This window comes from Radiomyces spectabilis (genome assembly GCF_025331425.1).
Source record: "Radiomyces spectabilis strain NRRL 2753 chromosome Unknown BYT42scaffold_9, whole genome shotgun sequence".
In the NCBI taxonomy this organism is placed as follows: Eukaryota; Fungi; Mucoromycota; class Mucoromycetes; order Mucorales; family Radiomycetaceae; genus Radiomyces; species Radiomyces spectabilis.
In genome coordinates, this window is record NW_026251934.1 from 238,580 (window position 1) to 261,746 (window position 23,167).

The 23,167-nt window shown below is 43.1% G+C and overlaps 9 protein-coding genes across 9 annotated transcripts; 6 read left to right on the forward strand and 3 right to left on the reverse strand.

The window, feature by feature from the left end:
• Positions 1–948: 948 nt before the first annotated feature.
• BYT42DRAFT_615385 (uncharacterized protein) lies at positions 949–3,912 on the forward strand (the record flags this gene model as incomplete). Its single annotated transcript, XM_051571954.1, has 11 exons — positions 949–977; positions 1,080–1,199; positions 1,414–1,492; positions 1,562–1,700; positions 1,787–2,048; positions 2,135–2,269; positions 2,369–2,918; positions 3,018–3,112; positions 3,209–3,256; positions 3,323–3,464; positions 3,577–3,912. 11 exons carry the CDS (start codon positions 949–951, stop codon positions 3,910–3,912), a joined length of 1,935 nt encoding a protein of 644 aa, XP_051421470.1.
• Positions 3,913–4,988: 1,076 nt separating this feature from the next.
• On the forward strand, positions 4,989–5,313 carry BYT42DRAFT_575455 (uncharacterized protein). The gene has a single exon (XM_051568969.1). The coding sequence runs from the start codon at positions 5,026–5,028 to the stop codon at positions 5,269–5,271; it is 246 nt and encodes an 81-aa protein (XP_051421471.1). The 5' UTR covers positions 4,989–5,025; the 3' UTR covers positions 5,272–5,313.
• BYT42DRAFT_575457 (putative phosphatase regulatory subunit-domain-containing protein) lies at positions 5,302–6,900 on the forward strand. Its single transcript, XM_051568970.1, has one exon. It carries the CDS (start codon positions 5,487–5,489, stop codon positions 6,693–6,695), a length of 1,209 nt encoding a protein of 402 aa, XP_051421472.1. The 5' UTR covers positions 5,302–5,486; the 3' UTR covers positions 6,696–6,900.
• Positions 6,901–7,622: 722 nt separating this feature from the next.
• Positions 7,623–9,124, reverse strand: BYT42DRAFT_499894 (ribosome biogenesis protein Nop53/GLTSCR2; the record flags this gene model as incomplete). The annotated part of the gene is made up of 5 exons (XM_051564671.1): positions 7,623–8,276; positions 8,417–8,466; positions 8,529–8,765; positions 8,859–8,923; positions 8,997–9,124. The coding sequence occupies 5 exons, from the start codon at positions 9,122–9,124 to the stop codon at positions 7,623–7,625; spliced, it is 1,134 nt and encodes a 377-aa protein (XP_051421473.1).
• Positions 9,125–10,135: 1,011 nt separating this feature from the next.
• Positions 10,136–13,130, forward strand: BYT42DRAFT_395095 (uncharacterized protein). Its single transcript, XM_051563368.1, has 7 exons — positions 10,136–10,154; positions 10,257–10,384; positions 10,457–10,468; positions 10,562–10,599; positions 10,666–10,987; positions 11,063–11,306; positions 11,385–13,130. Coding segments are annotated over exons 2-7 (2,253 nt in total). The 5' UTR covers positions 10,136–10,154; positions 10,257–10,382; the 3' UTR covers positions 13,020–13,130.
• Positions 13,131–13,814: 684 nt separating this feature from the next.
• Positions 13,815–14,003, reverse strand: BYT42DRAFT_466820 (uncharacterized protein; the record flags this gene model as incomplete). The annotated part of the gene is made up of 1 exon (XM_051563522.1): positions 13,815–14,003. A coding segment is annotated over one exon (189 nt), but the record flags the coding sequence as incomplete, so codon positions are not given.
• Positions 14,004–14,979: 976 nt separating this feature from the next.
• On the reverse strand, positions 14,980–15,676 carry BYT42DRAFT_575472 (uncharacterized protein). The gene is made up of 3 exons (XM_051568971.1): positions 15,603–15,676; positions 15,481–15,534; positions 14,980–15,394 (listed from the first exon to the last, which is right to left on the reverse strand). Exons 1-3 carry the CDS (start codon positions 15,637–15,639, stop codon positions 15,147–15,149), a joined length of 339 nt encoding a protein of 112 aa, XP_051421476.1. The 5' UTR covers positions 15,640–15,676; the 3' UTR covers positions 14,980–15,146.
• Positions 15,677–17,866: 2,190 nt separating this feature from the next.
• Positions 17,867–19,759, forward strand: BYT42DRAFT_575476 (uncharacterized protein). Its single transcript, XM_051568972.1, has 3 exons — positions 17,867–18,276; positions 18,339–18,451; positions 18,515–19,759. The coding sequence occupies exons 1-3, from the start codon at positions 18,111–18,113 to the stop codon at positions 19,454–19,456; spliced, it is 1,221 nt and encodes a 406-aa protein (XP_051421477.1). The 5' UTR covers positions 17,867–18,110; the 3' UTR covers positions 19,457–19,759.
• Positions 19,760–20,935: 1,176 nt separating this feature from the next.
• Positions 20,936–22,412, forward strand: BYT42DRAFT_500035 (uncharacterized protein; the record flags this gene model as incomplete). The annotated part of the gene is made up of 2 exons (XM_051564677.1): positions 20,936–22,275; positions 22,349–22,412. The coding sequence occupies 2 exons, from the start codon at positions 20,936–20,938 to the stop codon at positions 22,410–22,412; spliced, it is 1,404 nt and encodes a 467-aa protein (XP_051421478.1).
• Between the last annotated feature and the right edge of the window lie 755 nt (positions 22,413–23,167).

Sequence of the window (23,167 nt, forward strand, 5' to 3'; positions counted from 1 at the left end):
GGAAAAGTCATATGATCGCTCTTTGGAATCGCAGCGCACGCTCGCCTATTGAATCTTTCAATATCAAGCAATAAACCACTGTGTTTTCAAACCAGCTTTTGCTCACTCTTCGAGGCGATGTATCACCTTGAAATGTTCCTACGCTTTGCTGCCCTCGGCTGAGGAAGATGAAGAATCTTGTTGGATCGATCGTACCCTTTAGCAGCTATTGCACCGACCCGGGTAGCTAGAAAGAAAAAAATAACACCAATATGGACGTCCTCTCCACGTAGTCTCAGAAAAGTTACGTGGTTTTGGATTGCAGCCATCCAAATAAAACTAGGTTCTCTTTGTTCAACTCTGGTTGTCCTCGTACGCGTCGTTTTACTCACATCGAGGAAGGGAGAAAAAGACATGGTATTGACTAGATAGACAGAAGATATTCAATATTTTGCCTCACTTTATTGCTTTGTATATTGATTCACTCCTATTGCTCTAACTTGACTAATCTCTTTGTTTTCCAATTGACCCACCAAAGATCGTGGGATCATTTTCTTCAACAGAAAGTGTGCTGCTCTTAATTTGTGATTATGTAACAGTAAGCTTTTGTAAATATAACAGGGAACTTACTACCTAATATTATGCTTATGCTGATAAAGTGCGTTTGCTCAACAACTTAGGTGAAATAAGTTGTGCGAAGAGGTGGCTATCATGCAGAGAGATCTTCGCATGTGTGGTTTTTCATTGGATCATCGCTGGGTTTCCTTTTTTAGTGGACAGAAACTGGCGGGGTTGGAAAAAGATTACATCACACAAGAATCGCGAGCGCTGATAGACTGTTTTTCCAACCTTCGAAGGAAATCGTCTTTCTCTTTGTGTATCCTCGAGTGAACTTTCTCGTTCGGTTCAGTCTTTCCTTTTTTTCATATTCTTTCTTTTTTTTTTTCTGTAATCCACACTTTGTAGACGATGAGCGGTAAAGGCGTCGTACGAAGCATGTAGGTTTTTATTGGTTGTGGACTTGGATAGTCTATTACCGCTTGTTAGGCTTATTGTTCTCATCATCTCTTATTGTAAACTTGGTCTTGGTAATACAACAGAAAAAATTACGCCAAAGGCTTTTCCGAAGTGCAGATTAAAGTGCGTGAAGCCACGTCCAATGATCCGTGGGGTCCAAGTGGCACTCTCATGAACGAAATTGCCCAGTTAACAAACAACCAGTAAGTAATCGTTATTGTCTCTGATGAACAAAGAGACTTTGGGATGACCACGAGATGAGAGTGTTGGACACGGTTAGGAGTCATGGGCGACTTGCTGTTCTCTGACCATGCTTACCGTCACGGTTCATGATGAGCATTGTTTTCGTCATGACTATTCCTTAGTGAGACGGTACAAAAAGACACTGGATTGACGTTTTGTTTTTTGAATTTTTAGACATGATTTTGTGGAGATCATGGATATGATTGATAGACGATTAAACGATAAAGGCAAGAATTGGCGACACGTGTTCAAGGTAAAAAAAGAAAGCTTAATAGGGAGGTCTGATCGCTGTTTTTGTAAATTAAACTGAATTTTATTATAGGCTCTGCTGCTTTTGGATTATTGTCTACATGTGGGATCGGAGAATGTCGTGCTTTATGCCAAGGAAAACATTTATGTTGTAAAGACCTTGAAGGAATTTCAACACATCGACGACAGCGGCAAAGATGTAGGCGCCAATGGTAAGATACATGATTTTCATTTCGCTCACGAAAAAAAAAGGTATATTATTGGGCGATGTCTAAAAACTTCCATTCATGAACAACAGTGCGACAGAAAGCCAAAAGTATTACCGATTTATTGAATGACGATGCCCGTTTGCGTGAAGAACGTCGTCAGCGTACGCAAATGAGAGATCGAATGACGGCGGTGGGCGATTATATGAATGAAACGCTCTTGACTAGCCGAGCAGAGAATGGCGAACCAGTGTATGAACGACCCGGCTATTTGGACGAAGATAAAGATTTACGAAGAGCCATTGAAGAAAGTCGACGATTGGCTCAAGAAGAAGCCAAAAAGCGTGAACAAGGGTAATTACCGCAGAGGATTGGACACTCAGCAACTGGATGGGGAATTGTTGTGGATTTGCTCTTTTTTAACATGAGGCTTATAACAGTGATGAAGACCTTGCCAAAGCTTTGCAATTGAGCGAACAAGAAGCAAGGGAAAAGGAGAAACGCCAAAGAGAAAAACTGGAACGTGAAAATGAGCAAAGCTTATTCGGAAATGCTGGCAACGATCAATCATCCAGGTACAATGTCTTTTTTGGATGGATGAAAGGGGCACCATGCCAATCACGATGATGGTAATGTTTTAACATAATGTCTGTATGATTGCTGGCGCGTTTTAGTTTCAATCCCTTTCCTCAGAACCAATTGTTCGACGCTTCGGTCAATCCTTATGCTCAACAGCAACAATTTCCTCAGCCTACGGGAATGACCAATATGTCGTTCTCTGATCCTGTCAGTGCGAATCAAATGTATAATCAACAGCAAGCCACAGGTTTTGGCAATAACTTTGGAGGCAATCCTTACGGAAATAATCCTTATCAGCAACAACAGCAAGGATTTGCCGGTTTTGGACAAGGGCTGCAGGCGCAAATGACAGGCATGCCCCAGCAACCGCAGTACACTGGCATGGCGCCATTCCAAACGAGTGATATGAGTGCTAATTATCAGCAAGCGCAATTCACTGGAATGCCGTCAATTCAGACCAGCATGGCCACCGGGATGACCAGTAATCCATTTGGACAGTATCGTGCAGGCAACGAACAACTGCCGCAACAGACCGGCTTTGCATCGACCGCATTTCAGCAACCACAGCAAACAGGCATGGCCAATTTCCAGCCGCAAGCTTCTCCCTCGTTTGCATCCACTTCCACTACCAACAATCAATCCCCCGTAAGTAAAAATCGAGACCCAAGCCGCAGTAAAGATAGTTGGTGAAGTGAGTGAGTGAGTGAAGGTTTCTCATTTTTTCGTGGATATGTGGGCCTATAGTCTTCCAGTGGAGTTGCGGCCTTTGGCAGTCCATCCACATCGAAACCGGCCGACCCTCGTTACGCAAAACTGAATGCATTGCTTGCATCAAAAGAGTAAGTTGGAATAAGAAGGAAAAGGAAGAAAAAAAAATTTCGTATTGTTGTATTGCAAAAAGTGATATCTGATGTCATGGTGTAACGGTTACACAGTGACGGTATGGACACCTTCGGCAACACAGGAAATCTCCGCATTCCCTAGTAAGTAAAATTGTGTAACAGATACATCGATGGTAGCACACATGGATTAAGATGTGGTCATTGCAGTGGTACGGGCTTTGCGAATTCGCTTCAACCTCAGGCAACGGGCCAATCAAGTGCAACAACCGCCACTGGCAATACTGGCGATCTCTTGGGTCTAGGTACTGATAACAAATCCAATGATAGCAAAGACTCGTTATTTTCTCAGGTAAAAAGTTGAACCTAGATCACTCGTTGATTCTCCAAGTTTGTACGACAGTTCGATAAGAGCCGTTCACTCACATTTTGATATTTTTTTTTTTTTTATTTTCTCAACCCAGCCATTTGGTCAGCAACCGAGTCGAAATCCGTTTGGTCAACCCACTGTAAACAATAGCTCTCCAAATACAAATAATAATCAAAAAAGTCTGCTTGAAATGATGCAAGAACAAAGACAGCAGCAGCAGCAACAACAACAACAGCCAGCGTCATTCCAGCAACCTCAGATGACTGGTATGATGCAGCCACAACCGACAGGATTTGATAACTCTTTTGCGTTTGGACAACCACAGCAACCGCAAATGACTGGAATGCAACAGCCGCAAGCAACAGGTTTTAATGGATTTGGACAAGCATCACAACCAGCTTTTGGACAACAAAATGGGTCATTTTTCTAAAAGGAAAAAAAACACAAAACTGAGTCAGCCGTTAATTGTTTGTATATCAGAAATTTTACAATAAAATAAAGGGAACAAAAAAGAAAACCCAACCGAAAAAAAAAAAGGAAAATGCAAAGCAAATGAAGTTGGTCAGTGATTTTTGATATTTTGGCGGGTTGTTTGCTTTTCGCATTTCCGATGTGTGATTTAGCATTTGAAACGTGCCAATGAATTGAAAGATGATATGCATTGATTAGGATGGATAGCATTTTTTCACTTATCTTTGGGTTGGTTGACTCCAATATTATAATAAGATCTGCAGGTATGTTATCGTTATCTTTAGTGATCGTTCACAGAGGTCGGCTGACATTTTAAACGTGGGCAACCCATTTTCTCATGTTTTGTTTTGCATCCTCATCCAACCTTCCATTGCTATAAAAGGCATAGATAGATAGGATGCGACACCTAACAATAAACAACAAGCAATTTTTGCGCGCCAAGGTTACAAAAACGCGTGGTCTCGCTGAATTAAAAAAAATAAAAATAAAAAAAAAACCTGTAATGTGTGGGAATCGTAGTGTCATGATTGGGTGGACAACAATAGCGGTAATAATGATAGCACGGTGGTAGATGGCCGTACACACACAAGGCGGTTAGAAAGAATCTATCAGGTTCTATTCTAGATTCTGTCGGGCCGATGCAGGTCAGAATGAAGTTTTTTTTTTCTTTTCTTTTTCTATAATTACTTTTTGAGGTATATTTCTGGCTATCTGATCTGATCGCACAATGTTACATGGTTGGCATCCGCAGCGGTATGTCGATTGGTTCATGATAGAATGCAGGGAAAAGGAAAAAGGTTGAGAGGTGAAGTGATAAGGATAGTGAAGGGATTAGCGGTGCATGTAAAATTGAAGTGTGTTTCTTGACAATGTAATACAAAAGCGTTTTGAAACATGCAATCTTAACCAATCCAATCCAAGAATAACACAGATAAAGCGTGAACTGAGGGGGGGTTGGGTGGGGGTGGGGGGAGGGATGAAAAGAAATAAGGACAGGGTCACATTTTCATGAGCTGAGAAACAAAAAAAAAAAAAGTTAGATAAAAAAGAAAACAATAACACCGATGCCGTCATGCACATATATAAAGGTCGTGCTCCACACATCTTTTTTTCTAGTTTTTATTTTGATATCTTCTGTAGTGTTCGTTGTTATTGGTGCCTTTTTATTCGTGTTTTTTTTTATACATTTTTACTTCTATTTTTGCTTTGTTGTTGGGGGGCGACCATTGTTCGATTTTTTTTCTTTTTCCTACGCTTTGCAATTAGTTATTTGTATTTTTTTTGTTCCCTTTCATATTTTTTTATTGCATTTCACTGACATTCGAGTGTTTGTGTGTCTCTTTTTTTTTTTTTTTTTTTTACACCTCAACCCCTTTATCGACATATTTCAATTGCTATTCCAACCTTTAATCTTGTTCTTCTTTGCTCTTCTTCCATTTTTTTTTTTCACTTACTTGAGAGAAAAAAAAGAATTGAACCTTTTCCTTTGTACTTTTTTTGTTTGCTCCTTGGAGATCTTTTATTACATTGATCATGTCATTTGTCCAATACCCTCAACTAAGCCAGCGATATCAGCACGATACATTTGTTAATCCACATGCGTGGAAACGCGTTACACTGTTCAAAAGACAAACATCGACCACTACTACGATTGATACATCGATGACAGACGAATTGACTTCGGCATTATCTTCTCTATCATCTGATCGCCATCACAACCGTCACCGTCTCCATGATAAATTACACATCGATATCCAAACCCAGCCATCCACGCCCTCACTTAAACCGTCCCTGCGTCATTCTCGTTCAGCGCCCGCAACCCCTCGCTTCAAGTCCGTCAAGTTCGATCTCGATCACCTTGAACATATTTGCCTTTTCCGAAAAGCTCAGACTCCGCGGGCCATTCGACAGCAAAGGATCTTTTGGGCTGGCCACACCGATACCGTCGAGTACATCGATTGGCCGTCAGCTGAAGAACAATCAACAATGACGGCAATGGTGCGTGTGGAAAAGGCCATTTGTGTTACGCCAGACAGTCGAACGATCGTCGGCCGGTTGCAAATCCGTAATCTCGCCTATCACAAGATCGTCTCGGTCCGTTATACATGGAATGACTGGCTGACCGTCGAAAATGTTCCTGCAACCTACCGTGAACCTTTGGGTAACGATGCCACCAATAACCTTTATGACGTCTTTGGCTTTTCCATTCCTCACCAATCGGGTCAACATCATCTTTCGTTCGCCGTTCAATATGTTGTCAACGGTACTGAATACTGGGAAAATAATCAAGGCCGAAATTATAAACTCAACCTCACGCCACCCACACAGCCATTGGAAGATTTGGAAGATGATATATCGGACTGGGAGGACGATTGGCAACAAACCACCACCCCTAAAGAAGGCCATGCTCTCCCCATTCCCAACCACAGCCACACCGACCCTTCGCATTATCTGGCTCCTCGTTACGATATTTCGCAATCCATCTCGATGGCAAAAAAGGTCCCTCAACCCGCCCTTGCCCAACCCCAGCCTTTCAAATCCGCTACGCCGTTCACTGCACCTTCGCCTTCGCCACCATCTCCTCCTCCTCCTCCTGCCATCCCCTTTTGGGATTCATTTTCATTAGCATCCTCACCAACTGGTTTGGTGGATCTCAATTCTCCCTCATACATGGATCTCGTGAACAAATACTGTTTCTACGGCACCAGTCCCACCCGATCACTCATGCCCATCAATGGTTAGAAAACGATCCAAAACGACGAAATAATAATACCAATGCCCGCCAGCACCCGCACCACACACATTCACGCACATACATACAGACAGACAGACACACAACAAATCGCGTGCATCATTCTACACACATGTATACATATCCATCTGCACCAACGATTTCCTCACGTGCGTGTCATGTACTGTAACTTTGGCAAGAACAGAAGAACAACAACAACAACAACAAAAAAAGTTAAGAAAAAAAGGTTCGATGATCGTCCATTGAACAAGTCAAGAACGCCACAGGGCATGCAAAAAGAAATCCAAAATAAAAATATGAAAAAAAAGGACTCTCACTTTGTTTGATACTACTTTTTCCATCGCACATACCAATCATAAGCATGCATGATATTTTTTTTTCCGTTTTCCCCCCTTTTTTTCCCGTGCCGTTCTTTGCGTCAAAACTTAGAGAATCCCTTCTCTTGTTTTCCCTTGTTTCTTTTTCTTGGGATCGTCAATGATCTATTGTATTTTTAATCACCCAAAGAACAAAGTAAAGGAGACCATATTCTTTGATGAAAAAAAAAACAAGCATCACAGATAGGAAAAAAACATGATAAAGAAGGTGGCCGAAGAAAAAAAAGAAAAAAAAAAGGATGCAGATGCACAATAAATGTTTATATGTCATACAATTTATCATCGTCAAAATCAGTATATGTTAATGAATATGAAAGGATGGTTATTTCTTCTTGCGGTTTTGCATAGCATCAAAGTTTTTGTATGATCGTTGTTCGTATTCCTTTAGCTTATAACGATGCGAAGCCTTGACCGGTAAACGGGGTTCAATGATATTACGTTTTTGAAGACTGACAAATCGATCTTTGAACACGTTGCCCTCCGGCTAAATCCCACCAAAAAAAAAAAAAAGACCTTATCAGTATCTTTTTTTTTCCCTTCTCATGTGATGTTATCAGTGATGTGAAACCAGTGTTCTAATTTTACCTTGAGTTGACGAAGACTTTCAGCAAGTTCATCCTGCAATTGTACTTCCACCGGCATTTCCTGCACATAGTGCTTTCCCACACGTTTCAGACCTTGCTTCTCCTCTTCGGCCTTTTGCTGTTTCTTGGTTGCCAAAAGTTGGGCCAGTTCCTCTGTTCGCGTAGTAATATCCGCCTCGATGTGCTTCAATCGATCAATCTGTTGACGAATCTTCTTTTCTTGATTGCGCTGAGCCTGGATCGCGCGCTCTTGTCGTAATCGTTTCTCACGGTTACGTTCGGTGGTGGTCTTTCTTGCCTGTTTCGCAGCCTTTTTTGTCGGCGTATCTTCATCCTCGGCCTCGGCTTCAGCCGCAGCCGCTTCCTCTAATTCTTCCAATGCAATCGTTTCGTCCAGCTCACTGGCAAGAGCTTCCAACTCTTTACGGTATGCCAATTGTTCATCTAATGCTTTTTGCGCTTCCAATTTCTCCACTTCGATATCATGCGCCTTCTTTAGTAATTTCAAATGCTCCTCTTCTGTAGGATTGTATGAAGCACCCGCATCGGGAATCGTCACTGCAGCTTGATGTATCGCTGCTTTCGGCTTTTGGCTTAGAGTAGCAGGTGCCTACACCGTAAACAAACCGGGAACAGATCAGATCGCGTGATCCTCTCATTAACCCAAACTCTCCTCTCTTTTTTTCCCGTTCTTTTGTTGTGTGGTAAAATGAAACACCCCTCAAAACAGCGCATATTGCTTACCTTGACTTTATGTTTTTTGACAGGTTCCAAGTATTCATTGGTGGTCTCGGCAGGTTCTAATGTGGGAGGTGAGATTGATGCATGACCTATTGTCCAATAAGGTTTATCGTCAACTGACCTTCTGACCATAAATCGTACGATCGTGTATTTTTGCTCTTCTTTTTCGCAGCGGGTGCAACTGCATTGTCCAACTTGCGTTTATATTTGTCTACCAAATGTTTCTGATGCTTGGAAGGTTCCCCTTTCGTCACCGTCGGTTTCGGCACTGCACGTGATTTTAATCCTGGGACAGCTGAACGTTCGGCCAGAATTTGATCCACTCGTAAAGGCTTGTCCTTGGTTATTTGTCGCTTCACTATTGTACAACAACAGCCAAAATAGTTTAGCTTTTTTCTCAATCCTTTTGAATCTCGTCACTGAACCAAAATGATCGATCGTTCCAATGTACCTCTGTTATCACCGGCGGTATCAATGGTAAACAGTTCGTCCATTTCTAATTCTCCAACTTTGCCTCTGTAGACAATAGATCGATGAATACTTGACAATTCCTTTTATGGTCTGCTTTCGGATCAAGATGAAGCCTTACCTCACACGTTCTTCTGTTCGCATAGCTTCAAGACCCACATCGACATCCTCGTGGTCAATATTCTTACGCCATGCCTTCTTTCCTTTACGGCTAGGCTGAGCCGATTTTCGCTTGTCTTCTAATGCCATTGGTTTACTTTGATCTCGGGATCCTCAGTTGAAACTTCCCAATAAAAAAAAAAAAAAGAAAATTTGTTCAAAGGGGAACTATTGTCTAGTCACAATACTAGTCACATCACCAAAACAAGAAAAACGTTTGGACCTCCGCTTTGTCCCCTCTTCTCAAGCAATGCAGATATTGGCCACTGTTTGCTCTCGGTTTTTAACATGGCCTTCTTTGATAGATTTATATATAAGAACGTTACGACGAACTTGATAACAAAGGTAAAAAGGCCTGCAGCCTCATTGTGCGTCAATATGAACTATCATACTGTTGGTCCGCTGTGGTTACGACACATGCAAGTTCGTCGCATTATCCAACTTCAGATTCCACGGAAGAGGATATGTAGTTGGCTAATTCAAATGGAGACTCACGCCGCTTAATAGTTTTTTTCTCCGTATATCAAACAAAAGATAAGCCCATTGAATGGCTATTATGAGCGGATGACGGTCATTTATCTTTTTCAGTTTCTCTGTATGAACAACAAGACAACGGGCATTCGGCTTTCAAAGCAGGACAATGTTTCCTTTATAAAAGTAAGGTAATATGCGTTTTTGCATAGATCAATCCGATTTCTATAAGTGGTAGCAATTATTATTATATGGGCAACCCATCTGTTTCAATGATGTTTACTACTTGGGCCGTCACTGGGTGTACAGGTGCGACACCATGAAGATAGACTACAGGATGAGGTCGCTTACTGTCTGTCATTTGAAAGACAAGCCTGAGTGCCCTGAACGAAATCTTTGGGCGGGGCAATCTTGGACAAAAGGGGGAAATTTTCATCGGCTTTGGGAATATCCGAGAAATTGTTAGCGCAATGACGGCATGCTGATGGGACCTTATTCCGAAAAAGGGCAATGAATGGGCATCTTTTCAATCTCCTCCAACAAAGTCAAAGGTGAGCTTTGGTACTTCCCTTTGTTCACTCATTATCCTCTTTCATGTTTTTCGAAACTACCTATGTCCCTTCACCTCAACTATCTGCCGTCAGCGCTGGTAATGTATAAACGTGAAAAGTCCAATCGCGGCATTGCCGTGATGGATCACCTTACAAACATCATACCATGATCATTGTTGCTGATTTGTTCACGAGCACAGACGACGACTTGACCACTTCGGCGCCGCCGTTGTCTTTGTCTGAACCAGCTCCTGATACCGAACAGGAAATACCTGAAGAAGAACCCTCCCAAGATACTCCCGTAGATCATCTTATCTTTGTTATTCATGCAAGTCCACCTTATTCACAGGCGCCACATCCTTTTTATTCATGCTAATTTTCTCTCTTGTTCATTCTATAGGGCATTGGTCAGGTATATGAGAGACCCAAATTCATCCGTCAATTAGTGTAACGTTGTGTCACTGATGGAAAAATTTTGACTTCTTTATGCATGTGAATATGACAGCAAACTGAACAGTACGGCCACTTTTTCGAACACAGTATGTATGCTTCTGCGGTTAAACGCAAACATGTCGATCACCGACAGATCTAAATTCAAATGATGTGTAGTTGAAAATCTGCAAGAAACCACCCGTCAAGTCTTGCAAGCCAAAGTACCAGACCACAGCGTACGAATTGAGCTGGTTCCTATTGAGTGGCACCGACATATCCACGAACAAGTGGACCCCATTATGAACCAAATCACGCTGAAATCGATTCCTACCATTCGTTTGATTGAAAACGACTACCTGGCTGACGTGCTGTATTACTTTTCAAAAGACCGTGGACAAAACATTGTGGATAACATCACCAACCTGTACAACACCTCTTACCACAACTTTCTGGAAAAACATCCGAACTTCAATGGCAAAATTGCTATTCTGGGCTATTCGTAAGTTTATCGATCATCTTGCTGGCATTTTAGTCTGCGGTGAAAAATTCACATCGGCATTGAATCTTTATGTAGTTTGGGTGGCGTCATTACGTGGGATATTTTGTCGCATCAACGCCAACCTTCTGGACCCGACGAAGAAGCGGCTTACAGCCGACTGGACGTCAACTTTGGAAAATTGGACTTCAAACCAGATTTCTTCTTTGGACTGGGGTCTCCTATCAGTGCGGTGCTGACCTTTCGAAATCAGTCACCAAAGTACTATCATCCAGATTTTGACATTGTTATGGAAAATCTGTTTCACCCCTTTGACCCCCTGGTAGGTTGTTCGATTCTGCATGGGAGTAAGGAATGGCTGATTAATTTCCATCTATTTACGCCTTTTTTTTGTATGAAGGCGTACCGCTTTGAGCCTTTATTCAATGATTATTTTACAGAGCAATCGGCCGTGCTGGTCAAACGGGCGGTACCTATTGGACCTTCGTTCTCCTTCCCTTCCATGCCATCATTACCCGGAATTGGATTCTTGTCACTGTTCTCTTGGAAATTTTCTTCCAATCCAGTAGCCGAACCTACAGGTGCCGCCCTGAGTAACGCAACCGCCGCCGCAGCAGAAGGAGCCCAAGAAGCGCAACGTGGTCTTAATAAATCAAATCAGAAAAAGAATGAAAAAGAAGGGTCGACTATCCAAACGTCATCCTCGAATACCAGTATTCACAGTGCTCCACAACAAGAGCAAGGCAGTATCATGTCGTCTGTATCAAACTTTTTACAGTACTTTACTCGCGGACGAAGTGCGCAGGATCAGCCGCCGTTGCAGGATGGCGAGAATACCGCGGTCGATAACAATATTGGTATCATTACCTGGGATCCTTTGCGCGAACAGACTCGGGAACAATTGCTCGCTCTTCGCGATGACCTCGACAGAACATTGAATGCCAATATGGATAAATTTGTTCCGTCGACACATGATTTTTCACGTGGTATACCGATTGACAACCGGCCGCAATTGCCCTCGCGATCAAAAACGTATGCTGTATCCCAAGATTTGCATCAAGATGACCTCTATTCGTTCTCTTATCCCAAATCGGGCGAGGACCAATTGCGAGAACGATCAGTCGACGACACCTTACTTTCCGGCAAACGTCCCGTGACCCCTCATCGATCGGTGAGTACGCATGCTCGTCATCATCTTGTGGAAGTACTGGGCATCGACGGCGTGCGTATGGAATCGTTGGAACGAGCACGGGCCAATTTTGGTCAATGGGGATCGAAATCGGATGCATCGGTACCAGAGATCAGCATCGCATCTCCGGTCCCGATGGATGACGATTCAGCAGCAAGTCATGCGGAATCCAAGGAAGCGAGAGATGGGGCAAACGAAGCCGACACGAGTAGTACCGGGGGCGAAGCTGACAGCGCGCTGAAAGAGAGTAACACCAAGGCGGAACGAAGACAGGACAAGAAGGAAGAAGAGGCATCCGGCTCGGATAATATTTGGGCGAACCTGAATCAAGAAATCCACGAACCAGGACCGGCCGTGATGTCGCCTGGGGTGTCCAAAGCCGACGTGGCTCGTGATGCAACGCGTGGCAAAAGGTCATCGAAAACAGAAGCAGAAGAGCAAGGTAAAACGGAAGAAGAAAAGGAAATGGACGAGAAAATCCAATTGCAGCAATTGCCGGGTGGAAGGCGGATGGATTACGTTCTTCAGCCTGAAAGTTTCATGAGCATGATTGCCAATGAATATCTGGTGGGATTGCGTGCACATTTCTCCTACTGGACAAACAAAGATCTTTTATGGCACATCCTTGGACGACTTGAAGTTTTGGAAACGGAACAATCCAAGGATTCCTCTTCGGAACGCAACTCGACTACTTCACCGCCGCGCTCCAGAAATCCTTCCGAAACCTCCTCTACCACAAGCAATGTCAAGACGACGTTTTCATCCGGTCAACAGCCACAATCGAGTACATCTTCCATTCAGTCTGGAAAACACTCGGTAACATCCTCTGTCGGTCGCGATTGGTAAGGCCGACCTACCAGTAGAGATTTAAATGTAGCAACAACAACAACAACTACAAGTGACTTTCTTTCATCCTTGCTAATAATCCTATTGCTGTCATTAGAAGAAAAGAAAAAAAAAAGCACATTTCATCATTTAGACATTTCTCATTCATGCTCCGTGTAGTAATAGGATAGGTTGCGATTTTTATAAAAACAAACATATACAATATATAAAAATAATGTATGCTTAGCAGTGCCAGACTGCGTGCTCAGTATTTATTCCGTATTCCCAAGATGAGGGCCGCAAGGGGTTGTTATAGAGGTCGCTTGATAACGGACACATTGGAAGGAGGGACGAATTGGAAGGTACCGATGCAGAATATGGATAGTTGAACATGATATCTTCCATCATCGTATACAGACCGTGGTCGGAGGGTGGGCCAGACGGATGCAGAGGAAACGTCGAAGCGATGGCAGGGAGTGCCAGGGAAGAAGAAGAAGACGAGGACGACGAAGAGGAGCAAGATGGAAGCGGCATGGATGGTAATGGTGACGAAAATGAGGGCCGTATAAGCTCATCCGATTTGGGTTCAATCGCTCTTTTTACCCAGTCGGATTCCATGGGTTTGGGAAACAAGGTATAAGCGAATGGCTCAGCCGTGGATGAACCTCGATCGGTGGGGACGGATTTTTCACTTTTGGACCGCCATCTCCTCCTCCCTGAAACGGGATCAGACGACCATTCGCCAAGACAACGATTTTTCTGCGTGTAAGACATCAGCAAGGCGCGTTGCTTGGCCAGATTGGATTCGATAATGTGGATCCTAGCTTCCAAGCGAGAAATATTCTCGATAAAAGGATCGACAAAGGTAGGTTGATTGCTGCGTGTGCGTCGAGAGGTCGGATAAGTGCATTCAGCGTTGGTAGCGTCACATCGAGCGCACATGGGTCGAGTTCCATTGCAACGTACTTTTTTACGATGGCAACGGTAGCAAGCGACCGGCGCTCTCGGTCGTTTGCCCTTGCTCTGATTATCCTGAGATCCCGCTACTGTTTTGGCGACCAAAGTCATTGAGAATTTGTCAGAAAAGAACCCAAAAAAGCAGAATTAAAAAAAGTCAACACCCCCAATGCGTCACGGCGGGAAAAATAAAAAAGGAAGAGTGTCAGTTGCAAGTAATCAAAAGTATAAAAACGAGTATACAACGGAAAAGGATAGACGCTTACTTTTAAATAAAAGATGGTTTGCATGAATTTCTCTTGATTCTCTTTGTCTCCCTATTTTGGGAATAGACCGCAACAGATTTGCAATAAGAAGAAGGATCACATCGGCCGTGACCAGTTTGCTTTGGTAAGGAACCTAAAAAACCACACATTTGATCCTGAGATAATCGGTTGGAATTGGGATCCTAAGCAACTTTTTTCTGCTCAGGATGGACAACCAGGGAAATAAGGGATCGCTTCAACTTTGGAAGGAATCAGGGTTCAATCCATGCGGCCTTTGTATCATTCAAGTCATACAATTTTGCAATATTAGTTAATATACCATCTCTCAACGTGACAAAATAATTGGAATCCAACGATTTGGGCCACTGTCGTCCTGCCTCAAGCCCATGATGAGAAAACCATGTGGTGCGTGCTGATATATAAAGAAAAAGAGCGATCTAAAACTGTGATCGCCAGCAGTCAGTTCGCAGAAATCGAAGCGATTCTATTGGTGGGTGTTGTGCTATATCTGTAATGAGGGCAGATGGATGCGGCAGATGCGTCAATGTGAGAAGCAGATTGTGCTTAATGCAAGTGAATGCATCATTTCAAAGATGACGCATGCTAGCACAAAAATAAAAGTTATTCTACATTGATGATTTTTTATCATCGCTTTGAGAGGAGATCTCTTTAAATGTTTCCCTTCTTTCATCAAACAAGCATATATGCGTAACGCATCACTTGATACACAAAGCACTTCAAATACACAACAATATTCATGATCATATACGAGAATTTTTTTTGTTTCTTACATATTAATGAAATGAAAAAAAAGGCGGAATCCATACTATTGATTGCTGCTACATGGACAACGATACAAAGTAACAGACATGGATAGAGAGAAAAAAATCCAAAACCAAAAGAAATATACAACGTCTCTTCTTCCCTAGAAACCGTGAACCTTGATTTCTGCCTTCTTGGCGATCTTTTCTTTCACCAAAAACTCGGCGATCTTCATACGCTGGTCACCCGACATTTGTAAAATCTCGCCCAATTCCTCATGTTCCACTACGGTACCGTTACAAGCGAATTCCTTCTTGAACACCTTCAAGATCTTCTTGGCATCGAACTGCTTGGGAAGGCCCTGAAGCGTCGTCACTGTCTTTCTACCGTTTCTCTGTTGGATACGTAAATCTAAAAAGATATTACCAGAAAAATTGGCAAGATGCCACTGATCAGTTCATCCATCTCAGCGAACATCGGGTCATCTGAATACTTACGGATATAGTTGGTGGCCTTAGGGGAGCTTTCCTCTTCAACGTCAGCGAAGGGATCTGCAAAGCAAGCAGCTGATTAACATCACATCACAATACATTCAGATGGTCCAACACCCATTACTTACCGAAAGGGACGTTGAGTTCTTCGACGTTATTGGACATGCAAACTTGGTTTTTGCCTCTTGTTATGAACTTGGGAAAAGGTTTGTTCAAGAAAAACTAAACCGAACTCACGATTTTCCAACTAATTTGAATCTCCGGCTTATGACGTAGGGGCTATTCTCGAACCTGATTGGATACGTTGGACAGTGCTTTTGTTACTTTGCCTTTTCCTCTTTGGTGAATTGAAAACAAAAAAAAATCAGTAAAATCGCACCCGATGGAACACCAGTGAAATTCCCTCATTCCCTTGCAGAAAGACAACATTTCTTTTTTTTCCGCTGTTCAAAAAAATAGGGTAAAACCAACCCCAAGCTCATCAATGGATCAACGCTGTTAGCTGTATCTTTTTTAGTTGGCTCTGTTCCCCAATTGGACGCGCCAGATTCTGGAAACCACGGAACCAACTCGAAACATCAATGCTGCGGCAACGGTGGATTTTCGCCATGTGTCACGTTGGCACGAATGAGTTGAAGCGTCTGTTCGCAGCTGGGCATTTGGGATTCTCTTGAGACGCCTTCCAAATCGTTCGATTTCATGACAAAAACAGGCTTGCAGGTTGTTCGTGTTTCGCGCGTCATGCGATCGTTCTTTTTTTTTTTTTTTTTTTTTTTTTATCACAAGAAGCTCGTCAAAAAAAAAAAGAAACAAGCTATTGTGGAATATCCAATTTTCTTTTACCGGATTTGACGTAGAAAGGAAACCAGCTTTATGCTTTCCTAACATGGGCATGCACCTATGGATGGGAAATTGGCTGGAATATTTAGGTTTACCAAGCATTTTGCTTACCTAATTGTTTGCTTCAAGGAGGAAGGCTGCATTTACAGTTTAAAACACTATGAATTAGTTTTGCTTACCGTAGTGACCTTATTTCCACCATTTCTGTCATTTGCTTTTTTTCGCCAATGAGAAACGGTATACCGGAGCCCCATGCTCGCCGGTCTAGTGCATCCATGAGTCAACATGGGATGGTTCCATGGGTCGAGGTCTGTGTCACATTGATGGAACACAGAAATGGGGAGCAATAGCCACAAAAAACAAGAAAAAAAAAGCGGACCATGGGATGGGGCATGGCATGTGCGCCGCGCCGCGCCGCGCCGCGTCGGGTTTTGCACTCTAAGTCCTCATCATGGTGAGTTTCGGTTAATCGCGTTCTCAAGGGAAAGATAAGCCAGGTAGGTCACGGGAAGATAACATACAGTATAGATCAAAAGGAAACATTGACTCACTTATTCCATCGAACGATGAAATAGATTGGGATGTCATAAAAAAAAAATGTGGTTTTCCCCGACTTCCCCACAATTGAATGCGAAAAAGGTACACGGTTTCCTCTTTTAGATGACCCAAATCAATCTGCAAAACGGCTCTCGTGTCGTCGCATTGACGGCGGATTTCAAGGTTCTCAATCCACGATTAAGTTTCTTTTTACGCATTGCAAGCGAAGCAAGTCGGAAAACAAGATGGTCGACTAAGGCCGACAACATCAATGCATGCATGCATGAGGATAACCTATTATTCAGATCAAATTTATTCAATTGAGTAGGGTTGAATTTTTTTTTCTCCCCAAATGATGGATCGAAATGATCATTGCGCTAGCCATGTGGAATGATCATTGATGGCGGAATCATCTTATTGCATATCCATGGAAGCACGTGAAACCATATGATAAGGGAATGCGCCAAAGATACAAAGCGAAGGTTTCCGATAGTGTGTCTCTGTCACTTCATTGGCCAAACACCGGTTCTCCCTTTGTTTTTCCCTCTCTCTTTGTTATGATCTGAGATTTTTTTTCCCACCCTTAGTGCTTTATCTTTTCGTTAGGCTTGGTTTAAAACCTTGTGATAAAATAAAAAAATAAAATAAAAAAACAGCATCGGAAAGGGTCTAGACATGAGTTACTGGCACCTTGCTTTTTTTTTCTGCTTTAGTGAAAATGAATCATGTGTAACCAGAATGGTTCTCGTCACTGAAGCAATGTCATGGTAACATGAAACAAGAAAGGTTATTTGTCAATGAGCTTGAGTTGGGAAGTGAAGTAAAGAGTCAATTAAAGAAACGATAATCGGAAAATGAATCCAATGGACTGGATTAATCTTGCTTACTCGATCACGCCCAAAAGGGCAACTCAGCGGAATAGAAATGCATCGTTACAACAATTGAGCATTTGTAAAGACAATTAGAGCTCATGAACGCTGCAAGCTTTTTTTTTTTTTTTTGGCTTTTGAGTCTTTTTTTTTTTGGCGATTTGGATCGTCTCTTCTTCTACCTTTTTCTTTATAGTTTTTTTTGGATCCTCTTTATTTTTTTCCCTTCATATTTAGCTGCTTGCTCACTCTCTCTCTCTGTGTGTGTAGTTGTTTTTACCACTCTTCATGCTCGCATAACGAGTATCTGTTCTCTTCTTTCGTAGTCTCCTCCTTTTTTTTTCTTCAACTTATTTTGTCTTAATAATCGGCGTTATCTCTTGTGTCGTCATGGAAGGATATGATCCAGCTACTACCACCGTACCTCACAAAGCCTCCAGTATCACCAGCACAACCAGCAACAGCAGTTGGGATAATCCGCCTTCGCTTTATTCAGGTTCCAGTGTCCACGAAGACGCCGAATCGCCTTATATACATGAAACGTTACCTGACGAAGGTACTGCATGTCAATAGAAAACACAGTACACAAACAGAAAACGCTTACCATTCCACTATTAGACTTTCATCCAAAAATAGCTAATTGGGATCATTGCTCTCTGATTAAGGATAAGGATCAAAAGCAAATCTCTGATTTTCTCGACTCTTTCTTTATCGAATCAACCATGCCTAAGGTAAATAGCAGACCAGATGACAGTGCCGAACAGACAATTTAAGTTTGATTGAAACCTCTTTAGCAACAAAAACGAGACACGACGCACGCGGCACACAGCGAAATGGTGGCCACAACAACGACGATGGAAGACGAAACATCACCTATCTATCTTTGCCAAAGCCATCAGGTGGCCGTTCCTATTAGTTCTTCATGTCTTGTTCGAAAACGGACCAGTCAAGGCATGCCAACCAAGCCGTCTCATCCTCGATACGAGCCTGAACCTGGTGATGTGATGGCAACGTCGCCTGTGCCTGCATCCAACAGCAAATCCCATCATCAAGCGCCTAAACAACGACGGGTCACACGAAACCGTGATATACTAACCGATGATGAACGACGCGCCAACCATATTGCTTCCGAACAAAAACGGCGTAATTCCATCCGTAATGGTTTCAAGGAGATGACTGATATCATTCCTACGTTAAAAAATATCAACAACTCGAAAAGCACCATTTTATTCAAAGCAGTCGACTATATCCGGCACCTGGAAAAACGGAACCGCGGTTTGCGCGAGAAACTACGATCGTTGCAGATGCGTCACGAAGTCGAAAAGCGGATGATTCGTAACAACAACGTGAATTGGTTTCAAAGACGTTGTTTAGCTCAAGATTCACTGCAAGTCCATGCATCACCGACTATGGCCAACAACGAAGGACTGCATCCTTCCGCTATGGCCGCCTTAATGGCGCATAAGAACCAACAAAACCAGCTGCAACTTTTACAACAACAACTACGTGTTCAGCAAGAATTACTGACCAAACACAACATCAAACCGACCTCATCTGCTGCCCCGATATATCATTCTATTTCCATTCCTATGTCTCATGTAAATAACTCACCGACGCAATTACCTCCACTCATGCCTACCAGCAAAGAAAAATGGATGGCCAATGCCTTGAATGCTCCCAGTCTCAATATTCCTGCCGACGACGAATATCCTAAAGAAGCATACAGAGACCATTGATTAAGCCCTCACCGAATATATCATCCAAAATATCACACATCCGTTGACCATGTCCTCAAGCAGCTGAAAACTAGAAAACATAACAAAAAAAAAAAAATTCCTCAAGGATTCAACAAAAAAAAGAAAAAAAAATATCTATGCCCCCAATTTCCAATGACCCATTTCAGTGTAGCATGAATTTCTGATTTTTTAAACTTTTTTTGCGCTTCAACATTTTTTGATTCCCAAACACATCGAAATTCCATCTCCGAATTTCGCATGTGACTGTATTTATGAATAAAGCCATTTGATTGGATAATAGCGAAAAACTTTTTGAGCGTCCACTTGAGAAGGGGGTTTTTTTGGAATTTTCCAATATCGCCCTATTCTTTTTTTTTTTTTCTGAAAACGAGGCTTGGCCCGAAGGCTTATCGACACTCTTGCTTTTCCTCTTGATCAACTCCGTCTTGGCTTAGGAAGTCTTACCTTACTTGCATAAACCAAGACACCACACATACACATATACAACTCACCGGTCAAAACCATAAAAGCCCCTCCGTCTCTGTGCACTTGGACCCTTGGACAAAAAACTCTTTATATACCAACTTTAACCTCGACCGTCACCTAACCTTATTGTATCGTATCCTACCCTATCCAAGCGCTATGGCAAGAGTCCATCTTTTCTCCTCGGCAACGGCTCCTCACAACGATAAACGGCAACGGCTATCAGCAAGTCCACCCAAAGAAGAAATCTATGGTAGGATTTCCGAATACAGCCAGCCGCCTACGCCAGCAGTACTGGACGAAGGTCATACTTTGGATGTAACCGCTGTTCCCACTTCGACTTCGAGTCCATTATCGATGCAACAACCTTCACCGCATGGATCACCGCAACCAACCCACGCTGCAACCTCTTCATCAAATCTATCCTCCAACACCGGTGGCAACGAAACCACCACCGCACCTTCCTCCACCCTCAATTTATCACAATTTGGATCCAGCAGTGCAGCTTTGACAGCTGCGTTGCTCCAAAGTACTCACAGTAACTTGGACGTTGCCGATGCCGTAGCGGCAGCATTATCCCTCAAGCCTGGTAAATATCTCACTGTGGATGGCTCGAGGATCGACACAAATCAATTAACAATTTTCTATGATCCCTCAGAAACTTTACAAACATTAAAAGAAAAGTCACAGCATTCAACACCGCAGCAAGCAACCCAGCAGCACCAAGAGAGTCCTGCAACACACCTGTCCAGCGATGCTGGTTACAATGACACTGGCAGCTCAAGTCCAACTTTACGGAAACACACCGCAGGCGACGGCAAACCGGTCTTGATCGATTCAGCCGCCGCAGCAACCGCACTGCAGTTATTAGAACTATCGCACAGCGACGTCAAAGCGAAACCATACAATGAAGGTGCTGAGGGTCAATCGACGCAAGGCAGCATGTCCAGCAATGCTTCAGCAAACTCTAACGATCAGCTCAATAACGACAATGTCATGTTGATTGCCAACTACCCTGGCTTAACCCAGGCCGCTACGGTGGAAGCGTTGGAACTTCAAAATGAAGAAATTATGCAAGATTATAAGCGAGGCACTTGGACCCAAGAGGAAGATGAGTTATTACTGGCCGGTATCAAAAAGTATGGCTATGGTCGCTGGAAAGATATCGCCAATACCATTCCCGGTCGAAAAGGCAAGCAACTGAAGCAACGATGGGATAACACGCTGGCGTCCAAGTATGTCGATCGAGAATGGCTACAAAACAAAATCCGAAATGATGAGGAACTTCAAAACCAGCAACATCATCATCATCTTCCACATCAGCAGAATAACGATATCCAGGATGCCACGTCGTTTTCTGCAGCAAGTACGCCCCGTCCGGTCGATACGAACAAAGATGATTTGGAGGACAAGACTATGAAGTTGTTTGAATCGATGAACTGGAATGACATTGCGCAGAAGATTGCGGAAAAAGTGAGAGACCGGGATCAGGAAGCGACCGAGGCTTTACTATCTCAGTTACTGCTAGGAACGGTGGGTCATACCGTGTCCAACTCGACATCCACACCGACTACCGCGACACCGACGGCTGCAGCTACAGCTCCCAGTTCACCGGCTCTTGCTTCGGACGCTTCTCCTCTTGCTACTCCTACCACCGAACAGTCCATATCTCTTCCCACTGTGAACTCGGGCGCCAATGCTAACACGGCTCCGACACTGAATTTTGCAGATGCAGCGGCCGTCGCTTTGTACGCTCAACAATTGAGTCAGCATTCGACCCCGTCGTCGGAAAGGGATAATCCCTTGTCGTCCTCTTCCCTGGTCGCTCTCGCGAATCACCCTTACTTCCTGTCCAATCCGTTTGGTCATGCGGGCAATGACAACGCTGTGGCAGTTGCCGCCGCCGCCGCTGTAGCTGCTGTGGCTCAAGCCGGTGGGGCAGTCCCAGGGTTATCATCCGGCAGTAACTATAGTACACCGTCGTCTCCGGCTTCTCGCAATGCCACAGCAGGACATAAACGACGACGATCCGATCCTGCTTTGGCCGAAACCCAGTCGGCAGCCATGTCGATTTATGCTTCTTCAGCGCCCATCACTACGACCATTAATAACTCCACACAAACCGTCTATCCTTGTCTGTTCCCCAACTGCGGCAAAACTTTCCAACGTCTGTATAATCTCAAGAGTCATTCGAGAACCCACACCGACGATCGTCCTTTCACCTGCCACGTATGTCAAACGGCTTTCAGTCGCAATCACGATTTGAAACGTCATGTCAAAATTCACGGAGGTGACAAACCTTACAAATGCTTGGGTTGCGATAAAACCTTTTCCAGGTACAGTCAGTTTTTATATTTCTAGGTTTCTTTCCAGTTGACTCACACTGTGATTGTTTTCTCGTCGGTATAGATTGGATGCACTAAAACGCCATAAAAGTAATCAACGTAACAAGACCGCCTGTATGAACCCCTAATCCACTTATAAATCCTTCCTTTTTAAATATGGCTTACCCAGCCAAGTCTTCCCCCGCTTTGATTTTCTCTCCCATTGTCCACAAATCAATCATTATCATTCATGGTTTTCAAAGGTCCTTCATCCGTTGTCGCATTATTTACACGCATCTTACACACGCATACACATACGCATGTTCTTCCTTTTTTTCTTCTTCGTTTACTTTTAACTTACTGTCATATAAATTTTTGCTTGTAATAAATATCGTACATATACAAGGAAAGTTATGGCTAAAATCCTCAAGGGTATGAAGCTCTTTTTCTTTTTATACTGGTCCACCTAATGCTGCAGTACCTTCTATTACCATGTCCTACATTGCATAAGATACAAAGGACCTTGAAAAAAAAAATCTTGGCAACACGATCCAGTTGAGAGGCCTGTCGTATTTTCTTGGTTTTATGCGTCCAATATCAAGGTTTAAGGATGGCTCAGAGTGTGCCATAATGGTTGATGGAATATGGATAGTGTTTAGCGCCCATCAAAGATTGCTTACAAAACATGATTATATTCTTGTGAAGACGTGCCTGATTGACGCCGTAAATTTTCACTCTAGCCAATGTCAAACTCAAGAATACAAATGCAACGGTAGTTATAATGTGGCGTGTTATTTACTGTATTCCTATGATCATCACATGAATAATATCGTGACATGTGTATGTGTAGAAAGATGAGTCGTCATCGTTTTGCTTTTGAGATGACCAGCATTTTTGATGAGTA